Raw genomic sequence first — 16381 nt, 5'->3', positions numbered from 1 at the left:
AAAGAAAAGAAGTCCTACGGATTCCTTCCTTGCGTCTCAGTTCATATCAGAGACATGAGAGGAGAATGACAGGTAAATAAAAAGGGAGAGTAGCCCATCATTGTCAGGTGACATGCTGTGTATAAATAATATTTATTTCCTTGCTCCAGCAAATGTATTCAAAGTTAATAAAAAAAAGAGTGGTAGGAAAACATAACTATACAATGAGACTGTCACATAGACCTACAGTGTCATAGGGCTGTAGCCTAATGTGATTAGTGACAAATTAGCTTTACATAAAGTAAATACATGCTAATATTTACATAGGGCAACATGCTGATATTTAGTCCTGCAGTTATGTCTGTAATATCGACAGACATAATAAGTACTTCCCCCCCCCACTTTAGTTGCAGAGATTCAGACAGGGCAACAGTCAATGGAGAGTGCTGCAAAGATAATTAGAAGAGCATACACAGATATAGACCCAGACATAGCAGAGTTGCTGAAGGAGGGTGAGATCATTGTCACGTGTGCTCCGTCTCCGTCCTCTAGGTCACCAGGCTGCTCGTTATGGTGCACACCTGTCACCATCGTTACGTTCACCTGGACTCTATCACTTCCCTGATTACCTTCCCAACATATGTCACTCCCTTTGGTTCCTTCCCCAGGCGTCATTGTTTCTGTGTTATGTCTGTGTGCTGTTTGTGGTTTCTGATTTTGTATTATGGTACGTTTATTTATTAAAACACAAACTCCCTGAACTTGCTTCCTGACTCTAAACGCACATCGTTACAATCATAGACATTGACGTATCCTTAGATGGTACTTGGCACAAGAGAGGATTCACTTCCAACTACGGGTTAAGGTGTGTGCATTGGTGCTGATAGCAGCAAGCCATAGAAAATGGTGAAGATCCACCCTGTCACAAAAACCTTGGAGGCCATACATTTTTTAATAGAGAGGTTGCACAGAAAGTGGCACCTGTATGTAATATGTCAAATGATAACCTCCTCAAAAGAATGTAGCACGGAGGAACCTAGAATGCAAATGAATGTCTGAACTCTAATATGGTCGCGATGCCCCAAAACTGTCTTCGTGGGCAAAAGCCGCATTGACGGAGCAGCCAGTACGGCAGTAGACACGTTCAATGAGGGAGCCACTGCTATAACAAATGTGATGAACAACTTGTGGCTTGGCAGCACTTTGGTGACACTGGAGCAATCAGAGAGGAGTTGTGAGAGCTGATGCTTCTTCAATGGAGTGTGCCAAGCGTAGGCGCAGGTCCCATGACACAGTCAAGAAAGTAAAGCGTCACCAGCAACAACTCAACGAGGGCCTTACATATGGGGCAGGCATAGCTGATTAATGTTCTGCACATTTCAACAGCCATACAAAATCCTTGTATGTGACAAATTGAGCAAAGTGATATGAGAATTTGCCCAAAACTGCGTATTTGCCCAACAGACCAGTATTCAAAGCATATTTTCTATTGCTTGAAACAAATGTATTAAACGTGCTAATGTATTTGTAAAAGGTATATTTGATGTTTATTTGTCAGTTTAGAAGTGATATATGAATAAGAGTTTAATTAATGTGACATAAATGGTCATATTTATGGAAAGTACATTTTAATTGCATTAGCCCATCTTTATCGGACATTTTCTTAAAATGACATGTTCCCTGTGCGCCAATTCATTTTTCTCAGCCTTCAAAGGACGTACATTCCCATTATTCCACACACAGGTTCTTAGGTCTTATAGTCAAGACTTTTACAGAGGCTTTTTTTTTATATCTTGTGTCGTTTTGATTGTAAGTGTCATTTTAAGTGTAAATATATCCAAAATATGCCTCCATCATACATGTGAATAGTGTTTTTTTAATAATTCCATGAAATGACAATATTTTGATAAACTGATCTGTAAAAGTCTGACCATTGAGTGTCTTATCACAATAAAACAAAAAAAACCATTCTGTCTTGAAGCAATGTGTTTAAAAACAGATTCCCGGCATATTTACATTTTTAAATAACTAAAACTTGTAATACAATATCTTGTATTTATGTATACTTTCAACTGGTAAAGCTTCAGTCTGATGAGAGTAAAGAACAAAAAAAATCCATTAGCCTGTGATGCCTGGCCATAAGAGGCATTAGAAGAAGACCAAAAGGATTACTTCAAACACAGATGATCACATATATATATACACGATATGACTGATAGGGGCTCTGTGTTGAAGCCACCATGCCTCCATCTTGGCACCCCACCATTGAGAAAAATATTTTGGAAACTATAGAAATGCATTTATTAATATCTACATTCGTTTTTGCCTCATTTATTCTATTACACACACCTTAATGCATTAATAAAGGCCACTTTAATAACGTTTACATATCTTGCATTACTCATCTCATTTGTATATACTGTATTCTATCTATTGCATCTTAGCCTATGCCGCTCTGACATTGCTCATCCATATATTTATATATTCTTATTCCGTTATTTTACTTAGATTTGTGTGTATTAGGTAGTTGTTGTGGGACTGTTAGAGTACATGTTAGATATTGCTGCACTGTCGGGAACTAGAAGCACAAGCATTTTGCTAAACTTGCAATAACATTTGCTAACCATGTGTATGTGATCAGTACAATTTGATTTGATTTCAAATTATATTATGTGAGCTAAACATAAATATTTGAATATATCTCCTTTTCACCTCATTTCACACCTGATTTATTTAACAAAAGACAAATCTTATGGCCTGCCATAAGGAATCGCTAGAGCGCGATGGGACAAGGACATCCCGGCCGGGCAAACCCTCCCCTAACCCAGTTGACACTGGGCCAATTGTGCGCCGCATCATATGTCTCCCGGTCGCTGCCGGCTGCGACACAGCCCGGGATCAAACCCGGGTCTGTAGTGACGCCTCAGGAACTGCGATGCAGTGCCTTAGACCGCTGCGCCACAAATGAATTTGTTTGCCCTTTAGTGTGTACACTTTACTGTATTTATACCTGGGATGTTGCTTTTCAACAGTAAAAGTAAAAAAAAACCTGGAGGACATCTTTAAAGTATAATTTTTTGAGATTACTAATGTTACTATCTGGCCCTCATACCATCATGGCCACCTAATCATCCCAGCTTCCAATTGTCTCATTCATCCCCCATCAATGACCTTTAACTATTCCCCAGGTCATTGCTGTAAAATGAGAATGTGTTCTCAGTCAACTTACCTGGTAAAATAATGGTAAAATAAAAAATGAAATCATGTCCCCATGATAACAAAAAATAAAACATTTAATTGAAATACTGTAGAATTCCATTCATTCCTATGTAGGACTGCTTCTACTGGGGAGTATCAATATGGCCGACCGGTGGCTTCAAGGCCTCTCAATGGCCAATACATAGCATCAGCAATCCAGGGTTTATATACAGGATTGGTTCACACTCGCTTAGGTGGAACAAACTTAAACATGTGCATTTTTTCAGTGCATCATTTCTGAATTGAAAAGTAAACCAAGGAGTAATCAAATATTTTTTCAAAAGTATCTGTAATCTGATTACTGTTATGTCTCGTGGGTTTCATAACCACGTGTTAATAACAACTCAATAATGATGAGACGGAAACAGGAATTCAGTTCAACCATTTATATGAACGTGCTCATCTCAACACACATTACCCATGATTCTCTGCGTATACAACTACGGTGCAAATAGTACAACCCTAATACAAAACAGTTACAATATTTTTGCGGTTAACGTCACTGATAACAGTTACTGTTTTTTTTTGTAATCAGTTACTCCTCAACCCTGCCTACAGGTAGGCTAGGCCTAAAATATCCCTGGGCTGTTCTCTAGGACCTTCGCTCTGTCTATAATCAATTCTCTCGGAAATTGTTTCATTGCACCAAATAAGGCGAAGGAGGAGAGATGAAATATACAAGCCAACCCTCCCCTAGGAAACCCTAGGAAAATAAACAAAAGCTGTTATAGAAGTGTCGTTCCTGGAGGGAAATGCTTGACAAACATAAGAGGATGTGCACTGTGGAAGAGTAAACTATATCAAATAAAATGTTATTGGTCACATACACATGGTTAGCAGATGTTAATGCAAGTGTAGCAAAATGCTTGTGCTTCTAGTTCCGACAATGCAGTAATATCGAACAAGTAATCTAACCTAACAATTTCACAACAACTACCTTATACACACAAGTGTAAAGGAATGAATAAGAATATGTACATAAAAATATATGAATGAGCGATGGCCGAACGGCATAGGCAAGATGTAGTAGATGGTATAGAGTACAGTATATACATATGAGATGAGTAATGTAGGGTATGTAAACATTATATAAACTGGCATTGTTTAAAGTGGCTAGTGATACATTTATTACATCAATTTTTCATTATTAAAGTGGCTAGAGATGAGTCAGTATGTTGGCAGCAGCCACTCAATGTTAGTGATGGCTGTTTAACAGTCTGATGGCCTTGAGATAGAAGCTGTTTTTCAGTCTCTCGGGTCCCCGCTTTGATGCACCTGTACTGACCTCGCCTTCTGGATGATAGCGGGGTAAACAGGCAGTGGCTCGGGTGGTTGTTGTCCTTGATGATCTTTTTGGCCTTCCTGTGACATCGGGTGGTGTAGGTGTCCTGGAGGGCAGGTAGTTTGCCACCGGTGATACGTTGTGCAGACCTCACTACCCTCTGGAGAGCCTTACGGTTATGGGCGGAGCAGCTGCCGTACCAGGCGGTGATACAGCCCGACAGGATGCTCTCGATTGTGCATCTGTAAAAGTTTGTGAGTGTTTTTGGTGATAAGCTGAATTTCTTCAGCCTCCTGAGGTTGAAGAGGCGCTGCTGCCCCTTCTTCACCACGCTATCTGTGTGGGTGAACCATTTCAGTTTGACCGTGATGTGTATGCCGAGGAACTTAAAACCTTCCACCTTCTCCACTACTGTCCCGTTGATGTGGATAGGGGGCTGCTCCCTCTGCTGTTTCCTGAAGTCCACGATCATCTCCTTTGTTTTGTTGACATTGAGTGTGAGGTTATTTTCCTGACACCACACTCCGAGGGCCCTCACCTCCTCCCTGTAGGCCATCTTGTCGTTGTTGGTAATCAAGCCTACCACTGTAGTGTCGTCTGCAAACTTGATGATTGAGTTAGAGGCGTGCATGGTCATGGGTGAACAGGGAGTACAGGAGAGGGCTGAGAACGCACCCTTGTGGGGCCCCAGTGTTGAGGATCAGCGGGGTGGAGATGTTGTTACCTACCCTCACCACCTGGGGGCGGCCCGTCAGGAAGTCCAGGACCCAGTTGCCCAGGGCGGGGTCGAGACCAGGGTCTCGAGCTTAATGACGAGTTTGGAGGGTACTATGGTGTTAAATGCTGAGCTGTAGTCGATGAACAGCATTCTTACATAGGTATTCCTCTTGTCCAGATGGGTTAGGGCAGTGTGATTGCGTCGTCTGTGGACCTATTGGGGTGGTAAGCAAATTGGAGTGGGTCTAGGGGGTCAGGTAGGGTGGAGATGATATGGTTCTTGACTAGTCTCTCAAAGCACTTCATGATGACGGAAGTGAGTGCTACAGGGCGATAGTCATTTAGCTCAGTTACCTTCACTTTCTTGGGAACAGGAACAATGGTGGCCCTCTTGAAGCATGTGGGAACAGCAGACTGGGATAAGGATTGATTGAATATGTCCGTAAACACACCAGCCAGCTGGTCTGCGCATGCTCTGAGGATGCGGCTGGGGATGCCGTCTGGGCCTGCAGCCTTGCGAGGGTTAACACTTTTAAATGTTTTACTCATGTTGGCTGCAGTGAAGGAGAGCCCGCAGGTTTTGGTAGCGGGCCGTGTCAGTGGCTCTGTGTTGTCCTCAAAGCAAGCAAAGAAGTTGTTTAGTTTGTCTGGGAGCAAGACATCGTGGTCTGCGACGGGGCTGGTTTTCCTTTTGTAGTCCGTGATTGACTGTAGACCCTGCCACATACCTCTCGTGTCTGAGCCGTTGAATTGCGACTCTACTTTGTCTATATACTGACGCTTAGCTTGTTTGATTGCCTTGCGGAGGGAATAGCTACACTGTTTGTATTCGGTCATGTTTCTGGTCACCTTGCCCTGATTAAAAGCAGTGGTTCCCGCTTTCAGTTTTGCGCGAATGCTGCCATCAATCCACGGTTTCTGGTTGAGGAATGTTTTAATAGATGCTGTGGGTACAACATTACCGATGCACTTGCTAATTAACTCGCTCACCGAATCAGCGTATTCATCAATGTTATTGTCCGACGCTATGCGGAACATATCCCAGTCCACGTGATCGAAGCAATCTTGAAGCGTGGAATCCGATTGTTCGGACCAGCGTTGAGCAGACCTGAGCACCGGCACTTCCTGTTTTAGTTTCTGTCTATAGGCTGGGAGCAACAAAATGGAGTCGTGGTCAGATTATCCAAAAGGAGGGCGGGGGAGGGCTTTATATGCGTTGCGGAAGTTAGAATAACAATGATCCAGGGTTTTTCCAGCCCAGGTCGCGCATTCGATATGCTAATAAAATTTAGGGAGCCTTGTTTTTAGATTAGCCTTGTTAAATCCCCAGCTACAATAAATGCAGTCTCAGGATATGTGGTTTCCAGTTTACATATGCTTCCCGAGTTGCGAGAATTAAATTTCATCAGTGACACTGTGCCCAAATGGAATTGTGTGAGTCTTTCAGGTATTATAGCCTATTCAGAATAGTCAGTATGATTTCTACTCCACAACACCACACATGAACATTGGTATTCCCAGGATATGACCTCGATTTTGGAACAGGACCCTCTGCACTATTATTATGTGTAGCCTATACATTTGATCCAAAGTGCATGTCATTTAATTAATAAATCTCACCTTTCATAACACTCATACCAGACAAAAATGTTCTGCAAGCCTTGAGTCCAGACATGTGTGAAACAATGATTTAAATATAAACTAGATGACTGACAGGGTGGCACTGTTTTGAAGCCACCGCGCCTCCATCTTGGCACTCTCCCACCGTTGTACATTTTTTGGGGGAGCTAAAGAAATCCATTTATTAAAGTCTACATTTATTTTTGCCATGTTTATTATATTCAATATAAATCAAATCAAATTTCATTGGTCACATACACATATTTAGCAAATGTTATTGCGCGTGTAGCAAACTATATCTTAATGCATACTTTTAAATTATATTATGCGAGCTAAATATATATTTTTTTATATATAAAAACATTTTCCTTAAAGTATAATTTTTTGAAAGTTCTAATATTACAGCCCCCACTACACAAAATGTTTAAATACATGGGATTTTTTTCCTTTAAACATTTCATTAAAATACTGTAGAAATCCATTCATTACTGTGAAGGGCTGCTTCTTCTGGGGAGTGCCAGTATGGCCGACCAGTGGCTTCAAAGCATCTCGCTGGCCAATACACAGCATTTCAATCCAGGGTTTATATACACTGCTCAAAAAAATAAAGGGAACACTTAAACAACACATCCTAGATCTGAATGAAAGAAATAATCTTATTAAATACTTTTTTCTTTACATAGTTGAATGTGCTGACAACAAAATCACACAAAGATAATCAATGGAAATCCAATTTATCAACCCATGGAGGTCTGGATTTGGAGTCACACTCAAAATTAAAGTGGAAAACCACACTACAGGCTGATCCAACTTTGATGTAATGTCCTTAAAACAAGTCAAAATGAGGCTCAGTAGTGTGTGTGGTCTCCACGTGCCTGTATGACCTCCCTACAACGCCTGGGCATGCTCCTGATGAGGTGGTGGATGGTCTCCTGAGGGATCTCCTCCCAGACCTGGACTAAAGCATCCGCCAACTCCTGGACAGTCTGTGGTGCAACGTGGCGTTGGTGGATGGAGCGAGACATGATGTCCCAGATGTGCTCAATTGGATTCAGGTCTGGGGAACGGGCGGGCCAGTCCATAGCATCAATGCCTTCCTCTTGCAGGAACTGCTGACACACTCCAACCACATGAGGTCTAGCATTGTCTTGCATTAGGAGGAACCCAGGGCCAACCGCACCAGCATATGGTCTCACAAGGGGTCTGAAGATCTCATCTCGGTACCTAATGGCAGTCAGGCTACCTCTGGCGAGCACATGGAGGGCTGTGCGGCCCCCCAAAGAAATGCCACCCCACACCATGACTGACCCACCGCCAAACCGGTCATGCTGGAGGATGTTGCAGGCAGCAGAATGTTCTCCACGGCGTCTCCAGACTCTGTCACGTCTGTCACATGCTCAGTGTGAACCTGCTTTCATCTGTGAAGAGCACAGGGCGCCAGTGGTGAATTTGCCAATCTTGGTGTTCTCTGGCAAATGCCAAACGTCCTGCACGGTGTTGGGCTGTAAGCACAACCCCCACCTGTGGACGTCGGGCCCTCATACCACCCTCATGGAGTCTGTTTCTGACCGTTTGAGCAGACACATGCACATTTGTGGCCTGCTGGAGGTCATTTTGCAGGGCTCTGGCAGTGCTCCTCCTTGCACAAAGGCGGAGGTAGCGGTCCTGCTGCTGGGTTGTTCCCCTCCTACGGCCTCCTCCACGTCTCCTGATGTACTGGCCTGTCTCCTGGTAGCGCCTCCATGCTCTGGACACTACGCTGACAGACACAGCAAACCTTCTTGCCACAGCTCGCATTGATGTGCCATCCTGGATGAGCTGCACTACCTGAGCCACTTGTGTGGGTTGTAGACTCCGTCTCATGCTACCACTAGAGTGAAAGCACCGCCAGCATTCAAAAGTGACCAAAACATCAGCCAGGAAGCATAGGAACTGAGAAGTGGTCTGTGGTTACCACCTGCAGAACCACTCCTTTATTAGGGGTGTCTTGCTAATTGCCTATAATTTCCACCTGTTGTCTATTCCATTTGCACAACAGCATGTGACATTTATTGTCAATCAGTGTTGCTTCCTAAGTGGACAGTTTGATTTCACAGAAGTGTGATTGACTTGGAGTTACATTGTGTTGTTTAAGTGTTCCCTTTATTTTTTTGAGCAGTATACATCATTGGTGTCATCGGTTTACGTTCGGTCCCCCCATTGTGTGTAAAGTTCAGGTAACGCTATTGTGACCTCTACTGGTTTCATTAGATCATAACACCATGGTACACGAATTATTATGCCATTTATGTATAATACCTCTAGTTTATCATCCATGATGGGTATGGAAAGTGTTTGGCTGCGGCATTTGATTCATCTGAAGAGAAAGTAGTTGGAAGCCATCCACAATAAAATCGTATTACCATGCATAGACATAGGCTGTGTTCAATAGTAATTGATCAAACAAAGTAGTCTCGAAGTTACAGAAAAAAATGTATTCCCAAAAATATAAATTATATGCGGGAATATTACCTAATTAGCCCATTTAAAGGTGTAGTTCACACAAATTACAAAATGACACATTGGTTTCCTTACCCTGTAAGCAATCCGTGCTTTGGTTTTAGTGGAGGCTGCTGAGGGGAGGACAAACCATGTGTTTGATGTATTTGATACCATTCCACCTTTTCCGCTCCAGCCATTACCACAAGCCCATCTTCCCCAGTTAAAGTGCCACCAACCTCCGGTGTTTGGTTTTATTTCCCTGGTTTCCAAATGCTAATGTTTCAGTATTTGTGGCACAAATCCCATTAAAATCATGGAACCGATATAAGCATTTTCCGTGCATCATGTACAAATCATACAAAGTGTAAAAAATGTATCGGGAAGCTTATCAAAGTCACTTATAGATTATTTCAACATGATGCGCAAAAAAATGCTAATAGTCCCATGACTTGAATGGGATTTGTGCCACATATGCATTTAGAAACAATGTCAGGGAAACTAAACCAAAGGTTGGATTGCTGTCATACCTTGTCCATAGACTGCTTATGGAAAATAATTAGCAATTTTGTAATTTGGGTGAACTATCCATTTAAATGCTAGGCAACTGAATAGGTAGGCCTCTTGTAGCCTACACCAACATTTAGATTTCTCGGTTCTCTGTACTTCATTCTGTCAGTGACAGGGCTGTGTTTCGACCAATATTGCTTTTGGAATTAGATCCAAGAAAGGGTAACCAACATAAGGTGAATAGTACACACCAATACGTAAAATAGTACACATCAATGCAATAACAAACAGGTAACATGAAACAAAACATTTACTGTAGGCTATATCCACAATTTCTCACTAATTATTTTCATCCCAAGAAAGTCACATATAAGACTGCTTGAAATACACACGTTGCTGTTTTTTTGTACATTAAATTATTACGTTTAATTATTCAATTATTAAAGGTTATGTTTCTAAAATACATTAAAGGAAAAGTACGATAGGAACTAAATATTGTCCTACTGGCAGTTCCTATCGTACTTTCCCTTTAATGTTTTTTTAGCAACATACCCTTTAATAATTTACCTGGCCACACCTGAATTTCCACTCACTGAAAAGAAGTTACACAATAACAATAGAAGTAGGAAAACGATGTAAGAGACATTACATAAAATACCCTAATTCATTGTTTGATAAGCGTTGAGGTTAGGTGAGTATTACACCGTTATGTATTTTCAGTTATGTTTTCCAGCTTTGTATAACTAGCAGTCTTGCTTCGCGTGGCCTCGAAAGCCCAACATTTTATCTAGTGCGCTGGTATGAGAAACTTCCGTGTTGTGATATGAGTGCGCTTTGAAGGTCTGTGTACAACATTTGTCTGGACAGTTAACACATTCAGGCAACTTTATAACTATTTGTATATAAAATATTTTTTATTTAGTGGTTTTCAATTGCAAGCGTATTTTCTTCGGTAGTCATGCGTAAATAGGGCTTTTATTTTCTTAGACGACTCAGCACAGACCATAATTAGATGCATTGGGCGGAGCTTTGTTTGCAAGGGGCAGGGAGGGATTCTACTTGTCTTATCGTTCTTGGTTTACCTTACCTGTCATCGAAAAATCTCTACTTTAGAGACTATTATTTGATTAATGATACTAGAATGCTGTCTGGAGTTACATCTTGTCGGATTTGGTGCACCATCTCTTGCGTTGGAAGACGTATGATTTACAGAATGTGCACTCTGTAAATGTACTTTTCTTTGTAGGTGAAGAAGAGCTGTTTACCATTAAACCAATAGATCTGGGACACAAAGAATGAAACTGACAATGTGATGTTACTTCAGTCAAAGTAAAAACACTCAATCAAGCATAGACTCACTGACAGATTCACCAAGACAATCTGACGAAGTCTGGAGACATTTAACACCTAAAAAAAAACTATGTCTGAGATCCTGCCATCAAACCTGGAGCTGCTAGACAACAGCCCCTCCAAAACCAGCAGGGTGACTGCTGAACCCCAACCCCCAACATGGGGGGCAGAGGGGGAGAAGGTGATTAAAGAATTGGGGGAAGATTTGGAAAAGAGGAGGGAAGGAGTGGTGGAGGAAGACGAAATGGTTAGCTCGGCTAAATTGGAGCCTACCACTCTGCAATGGCCGGGTGACAGGGATGTAGAGAAAACTACAAAGAACGGAAGTGCATTGACTGCGGCGAAAGAAGATAAGGGGGATGACCCTGAGGGAGAAAGGAGGAGTGTGTACTCCATGTGCACCTCTCTTCAAGAAGGAGAAAGCCAGATGGAGAGAGGGCTGGGTTTGGGAGCAGAGAGAATGAGAACGGAGGAAGAATGGATGGGGAGAGAGGTGCAGCACCCAGGGCTGTGTAAGAGAGGGAAGAAGGTAGAGGTGGAAGATGATGTGAACTCTTTGCCTGAGAAGGCAGCGCAGGTCTTCAACCCATCCGTCACCGTCCTACACTCCTCTAGTGCTCCGACCTCTCCCAGAGAAAGGTTGGCATTCAGGGATGTGGACGCAGAGGAGAGCCTCCTCCTCATTCCCCAGGGAACCCCACCTGATGGCTACTACCACGACTGGCCAGTGGAGCGGGGGTCCTCAAAATGTAAAGAGACGCACCAACATTTCATCTTTGTCTTTTGGCCTCCAACCTCTCTCTCATTGTCTGTCTTTCTCTTTGCTAGTCTCTCCCTTGTTCATTCAGCCACTGTGGTTCTGCTCAAATAGTTTTGCGAGTGCAAATTCATCCTTCTCCCTTATTTGAGGTAATCTGATCTATAAGTGGTAATGTTTCCGTTAGTCTTTCTGCCCTCAAGTAAAAAGAAAGATAAGTCTCTCCTTTCCTCTCCCCTCCAGGTGGGTGTGACTGTGCCAACAGGGATGCTCTCAAAGTGGGGGTGTCTGTGTTCACTGCAGCTCTGATTTTCCCCCTCCTAGTGTGGGGGGGCTATGTCTTCCTGCCTTTTGATGCCCCAATGCTGGACAGTGCCCCCCTCAGGCTGGTCTACACACTGCGCTGCTCTGTCTTCGCTGTGGTGCCCATCATATTGGGTGAGTGGCTCATTGGTCATTCAGCACATGTTCTTTACCAGAATTACTCCGGTGTGAACAGCAAGGTGGGTTGAACAACAACACTAACATCACAAGCTAACACTTGTATTGTCCTCCCAGGCTGGTTGGTGCTGGGTGTCTCCAGGATGCGGTTGGGGGATGTGAAGCCGCTGCGTGAATTGGAGGCCAGGGAGGTGGGTGTGCACCGGCGCTATGTGGATGACTCCATCACCCTCTTTCTGCTCTACTTCCTGCAGCTGGGCGTAATGGCGCCCTACCTGAGCCAGGACCTGCTCAAACTGGTGCCCCTGCTCACCATCATCTTTGCCTTCGGCAGGTAAAGAAACAACAATGCAAAAAAAACATGTTTATTTTATTGTCACATACACCAGAGAGATGCAGTGAAATCTGTTGTCTAATTTCAGTGCCCAGTCAGTCATATCCCTCCCTATATGACATGTGATCTCAATATAAGGCAGTCTGGGCAGACAATAGAAATGACTGCATCTGTCTAATGACCATCTCTCCTCTGTGCCAACAGGCTGATGTACTGGGTGGCAGCTGCACTGGGCAGCAGTGTTCGGGGCTTTGGCTTCGGCCTGTCCTTCCTGCCCACCGTGGCCATGCTGGGTGCCAATCTCTACTTCATCTTCACCATGGACGCTGGGGGCACCATCTTTGCCCAGGATGTGGTGCACCAACAAGACCAACCCCCAGCCTCCCGCCAGAGGTTCTGGGGATAGGAGGATGGAGGAAAGGCTGAAGGAATGGAAGGATGGGGAAGAGGGACAGGATCTGTTTTACAAACTGGTAGAATTTAACTTTCAAAGGGTTACTATGTAAACGGTAGTGGATCGTGCAAGTGTGATTTTAAACCACACTGATGATGTGTAGAATAGACTGGGCAGTGGTAGTCAGTGATAGAGCTTATAAAAACAGTTATTGGAGAAAGGTTCTACGTTTATAATTCATCTTCTTGCATGACATTATACCGTCACTTTAGTGAAACAGTAGAATGTATTCTGTAGAAGACCTGCTAATCGACAGAATGACCGTTAAGTACCATGGAATAATGTTGAAATCACAATTGTCAGCTCAATGCAAAGAGTTAATGAAAATAGTTTGTAGTTCCACACAGAATTGTGCCACTTGGGGAAGTGTCAACAGTAACCAAACCACTGCCTTCCTCAGAAATATCTAGCTAGGCCTGCTGCAGACAAATAGTCTGCTGAACTGTACTGTTTGGTTTGACAATTATATCTGTACTTGAGGCATCCTGTAATCTATTGTTTTGCATTTGGTTATGAATCTGGTATTACAGGCTAATAACATTTATTGCATTGACATTTGGGACCTAATATCAGGTTTATAGAGAAAAACTAAGACTTCCTCTAGACCTTCTAGTCAATCAATTTCCTATTGAAAGTGTTCAATACAACCAAACACAAAATCATGTTCTGTGATAAGGTCATCGACTACTGAGTGGATATTTTGTCTCATAATTTCATGACTGTATTGCCTTTTAAAAGGACATCCACACATTAGCAGTGCCATGTCATTATAAGAGCTAACAAATAATTGAAAGATAATTGATTTAGTACAAAGATTTTGACATTGAGAACCATTTCATTATTGGAGAATGTGGATTGCATGGCTTTTTGTGCCCCCAAAAATGGCAACCTTTGTTATAGAAATCAAACCTGTCCAACAAGTACCTACCTGCACAGGAGGCCCAAACTCCATGCCTTTATCTCTGAAAACTAATCCTTTCACAATACAGCACAGCTCTGTAAGAGTGATTGTGAATGGAGTTGTTACTGTATTTTAAAATAGACCTATTTTAAAATGTAATGTATGAAATCAGATTTTTACAGTGTAGGCATAGACTATGAAATGTATAACTACGCTGATTTCTTTCTACGTTTCCAAGTAAACTTTAGCTAATTACAGTCTGGAACAATTGTAGAGTCTATTTAATGTCTATCATTGTCTTTTCTTATGATTTTCTTTAACTTTTTATATTTACATTTGTTTTTATACGTAACAACTGATGTTTTTATTGGGCTTTCATTTGCTTCATTAGTGAAGCTGACACATTTTTATTGGTATGAAAGCCTTTTAGTGACCAATAAAAATGAGCAAGCATTTAAGGAAGATCTTTGTGCATTACAGTTGTGTTGAATGGGTACCTGTTTTGGACTGTGTTATTGCTGTGTTCGTGACGAAGTGGGAAGGTGGTATTTATCACATACGACTGGGAGAAATCCACTTGAACACCCTTCCAACTCGTAAATACTAGTGGAAAACCATAGAGATAGTTAGAGGACGCAACATGGTATCGGTCCAATTATGGCGTCTGTGAGAGCATGGGCTGTGCCATCGAGGCCATCTCCATTTTGAAGTAGTACATTTTCTTCTACTACTACGAGTTGGTAAACAACCTGAAGGGTGCATAAATGCCACCTGGGGTGTGTTGTTTCAACAAGTATAAAGCCAAGGTTGGCAATTTACTGTCCACCTGCAGTTATGAAATGTTTGCTCACAAGTGTAATTCATTGGCTGATCCCTCCTGATGACCTGGATGGAAATATACAATCTTTCCTTAAACGGTAGGAAGTCCCACCCAGGAGACTACTTCAAAATGATGAAAATCCTAATGGCGCTGCCCATACTAAAACTTGCTTTTGGTCACTAGAGGCCTCTATGTGGGAAACTCGTCAATCACCCCTGATCGCAGACTTCACCCACATTCTGACCTCACCTACTAAGAAAATGACCTTGATAACAACATTTTCGGCACTTAAATGTAACAAAACATTATTTATAAAAAAGCTATCTATTGATATGTTTTTTTTTTTTTACTATAATTTGTTTACAAGCATGATAGCTGTACTTTTAGTTTATGGTTGACGCAGCTTGTTGTCTATTAGCCATCCGGCGTTTGTCAACGAGTTCAAAGCATATGAATGCATCCAACTGGTATTTACAACGCCACAACTGGTAATTACCACCTTCCCAATTGGTTATGAATGGAGCATATTGCGTTGTTCAAAACAACTGGGAACTCTTAAAAATACGAGGTTACATCATGACTTAAGGGATCTTCACGTCAGAAAGTCAGAGCTCTAAGGAGGCCCGAGTTGGATGACCGATCAAAAACATTTTTCCCTGTCGGAGCTCGTTTTTTTCCGAGTTCCCAGTTGTTTTGAACGGTCAGAAGTCGGAGATTTCCGAGTTCCCAGTTGTTTTGAAGACGTCATAACATCGAGCATATAAAATAGGACTACACTTTTTGACTGGACTAACGGCGCCCACTTTTGTCGGAGGTCAAATATTGTTCACGTCCACCCAAACTTCTCGTTTATTTATTGGTCACGCCACAGGGAAGTCTGGGTTCGGAATTACAAGAAAGCAACCCCTTGCACGTCAGTTTCAAAGTAGGCCTATCTTATCTGTACCACAGGGGTATTTACCACTAAAGTTATCGAAGTGAAGGGACAAGACGAGTAAAATATGGCAGCTGCCCCAGCTAGAAGAAAACACGGAGCGTGTCTGCTTCGAATCAAAGAAAATTGTCCATTGCGAAAATTTAAGAAAAACAGGTGTTACGGTAAGAACATGATTGTTTTCAAGAATTGATGGATACAAATACATAGCCTATACAAATGCATAAAATTAACCTATGGACGAATTATATCACCCAGGAAGTTAGGAATGAAGTTGACACTTCATAGATCCCTGTCAGCCTTGCACTGTATGAATTTGACAGTAAAATGTCTATTGAATTTGTTTGGTGGGCTCTATAGGCCTAAATGCTATAGCCTGATAATACATTAGGGGTAGGCCTATTATAAATAATATTACATTTTAAAGTTGTATTTACTATAAAGGCTATACTATAAAATGTGTATATCAAGGGAGCAATTGTTTTGCTAGGGAACGATTCTTCCACATGCAAACACGTTTATAATAGTGCTGAAGGAATAACATTA

General features: G+C 42.1%; 1 protein-coding gene across 3 annotated transcripts; it reads left to right on the top strand.

Moving 5' to 3' along the window:
- Positions 1-10391: 10391 nt before the first annotated feature.
- LOC106580365 (transmembrane protein 79) lies at positions 10392-14543 on the top strand. 3 transcript variants are annotated; one of them, XM_045702564.1, is made up of 5 exons: positions 10392-10535; positions 11091-11943; positions 12276-12389; positions 12510-12726; positions 12931-14543. In XM_045702564.1, the coding sequence occupies exons 2-5, from the start codon at positions 11265-11267 to the stop codon at positions 13130-13132; spliced, it is 1212 nt and encodes a 403-aa protein (XP_045558520.1). In that variant the 5' UTR covers positions 10392-10535; positions 11091-11264; the 3' UTR covers positions 13133-14543. The 3 variants fall into 3 exon arrangements, with proteins under 3 accessions (XP_045558520.1, XP_014016797.2, XP_014016806.2); XM_014161322.2 differs by having other exon boundaries at positions 12195-12389; XM_014161331.2 differs by having other exon boundaries at positions 10398-10479; positions 12195-12389.
- Positions 14544-16381: the final 1838 nt, after the last annotated feature.

This window comes from Salmo salar, chromosome ssa02 (assembly GCF_905237065.1).
Source record: "Salmo salar chromosome ssa02, Ssal_v3.1, whole genome shotgun sequence".
In the NCBI taxonomy this organism is placed as follows: Eukaryota; Metazoa; Chordata; class Actinopteri; order Salmoniformes; family Salmonidae; genus Salmo; species Salmo salar.
This window is presented reverse-complemented; position numbering and strand designations above follow the sequence as displayed.

Bases quoted from the DNA above. Each gene is read 5' to 3' on its own strand.
- LOC106580365 (XM_014161322.2), top strand. From the start codon at position 11,265: ATGTCTGAGATCCTGCCATCAAACCTGGAGCTGCTAGACAACAGCCCC. The intron at 11,944-12,194 runs GTAAAGAGACGC...TCTCCCCTCCAG, and splicing joins GGAGCGGGGGTCCTCAAAAT to GTGGGTGTGACTGTGCCAAC. The intron at 12,727-12,930 runs GTAAAGAAACAA...CTGTGCCAACAG, and splicing joins ATCATCTTTGCCTTCGGCAG to GCTGATGTACTGGGTGGCAG.